At 41.3% G+C, this 1,359-nt stretch overlaps 1 protein-coding gene across 1 annotated transcript; it reads right to left on the bottom strand.

Moving 5' to 3' along the window:
• Nucleotides 1-3: 3 nt before the first annotated feature.
• LOC112505602 (probable LRR receptor-like serine/threonine-protein kinase At1g63430) lies at nt 4-1,354 on the bottom strand (the record flags this gene model as incomplete). The annotated part of the gene is made up of 6 exons (XM_025109484.1): nt 4-153; nt 239-457; nt 530-687; nt 761-893; nt 977-1,182; nt 1,261-1,354. Coding segments are annotated over 6 exons (960 nt in total), but the record flags the coding sequence as incomplete, so codon positions are not given.
• Between the last annotated feature and the right edge of the window lie 5 nt (nt 1,355-1,359).

Raw genomic sequence — 1,359 nt, 5'->3', positions numbered from 1 at the left:
CAGTTCTTCCATGTTTACTTTATCTCGAGGCCGTAAATGAATGCAAATGGCGACCACTTCCCGTATCGCTTCAAGATCTTCGTCTCTGAAATGCTTCAGTGCCGGATCTACAATCAATGCCATCTTCTCGGGTTCTTCAAGATAATCTTTAGCCTGTTTGAAATATCAAAACAAATCATTATGATCAATTCATCATAATCTTGGAGGACTTCCGCGGATGATTTCCAAGAATCCTTACCCAATCTACTAGTACTCCTTTGTCTTTGCAAACTGGAGGACGTCCACTGACGATTTCCAAGAGAAGTACACCGAATGCATAAATGTTACCCTCGACATCCAAATGACGTTCTTCTAACGAGCTTGGTTGAACACACATAGCGGCACCTTCGCTGCCGATTGATCGAAAGTTGTTCCCCGATCTCGTAAGAATGGTTTTCCAGCTTTCGAAATCAACTAGCTACATTTAAAGAAAACGAAAATGTAACCGGTTCTCGAAGTACGAATTGACAGGAAAGTTTGAAGCTTTTACCTTTGGCAAGAAATCTTCCGTGAGATAAATCGCGCTAGAATTCAACTCGGATATAGTAAATGGCGGTTCGATTTCCGTGTGAAGATACTTTAGACCTTTCGCGAGTCCTATAACGATCATCATTCTTCGTGTCCAACTTAGTTGGCACCCTTCTTCGCCTACAATAAAACGAAATCGTTCGATAAAACTTCTCGGCAATTAATCTGATAAATCCTAAATCGGAAAACTTACAATGGAGGTGCTCCGATAACGTCCCATTTGAAGCATAATCAAAGACTAACATTCTTGTTAACGGAGTAGCTTCGACACAATATCCCATCAATTTACCGATGTTTTCATGATTTAGCCTCGCCAAATCCGCCACCTGATCTATCCAAAACACGACCAAAAGATCAAATCTTGAGAACACATATGAAGAAAAAACAAGATTTCCCGATTTCCCATTACCTCTTTTTGAAAATAGAGCTCGAGATAAGCGGTCCAGTGTTCTTCCTGATTGCAAAGGGATATGACTGCGATTTCCGGCCCACCTTTCATGGTTCCTTTGTAGACTACGCTATCCGATGACGACCCGATAATGTTGCTAAAATCTTCACAAGCTACTTCAAGTTCTTGTCGACTGTATCTCGTCACGTCCTTTAGCAAATCAGAATCTGCATAATGAAGAAAAAAGTCCCGATTTTGGATACAATCGACATAGAATCCGAAGTTCTTGATAAAGATCTTCTCACCGATATAAATTGCCATATGATCTTTATCACTTGCAGACTTCTTCCATGGAATGATAATGGGCGATTGACCTCTACACCTGCGAGCGGCCACGAGAAGGG

Source organism: Cynara cardunculus, unplaced genomic scaffold (assembly GCF_001531365.2).
Source record: "Cynara cardunculus var. scolymus isolate 2C unplaced genomic scaffold, CcrdV1 Un_Scaffold_12809, whole genome shotgun sequence".
Lineage (NCBI taxonomy): Eukaryota > Viridiplantae > Streptophyta > Magnoliopsida > Asterales > Asteraceae > Cynara > Cynara cardunculus.
Note: the sequence above shows the minus strand (reverse complement) of the source record. Positions and strands in the feature narration are given on the sequence as shown.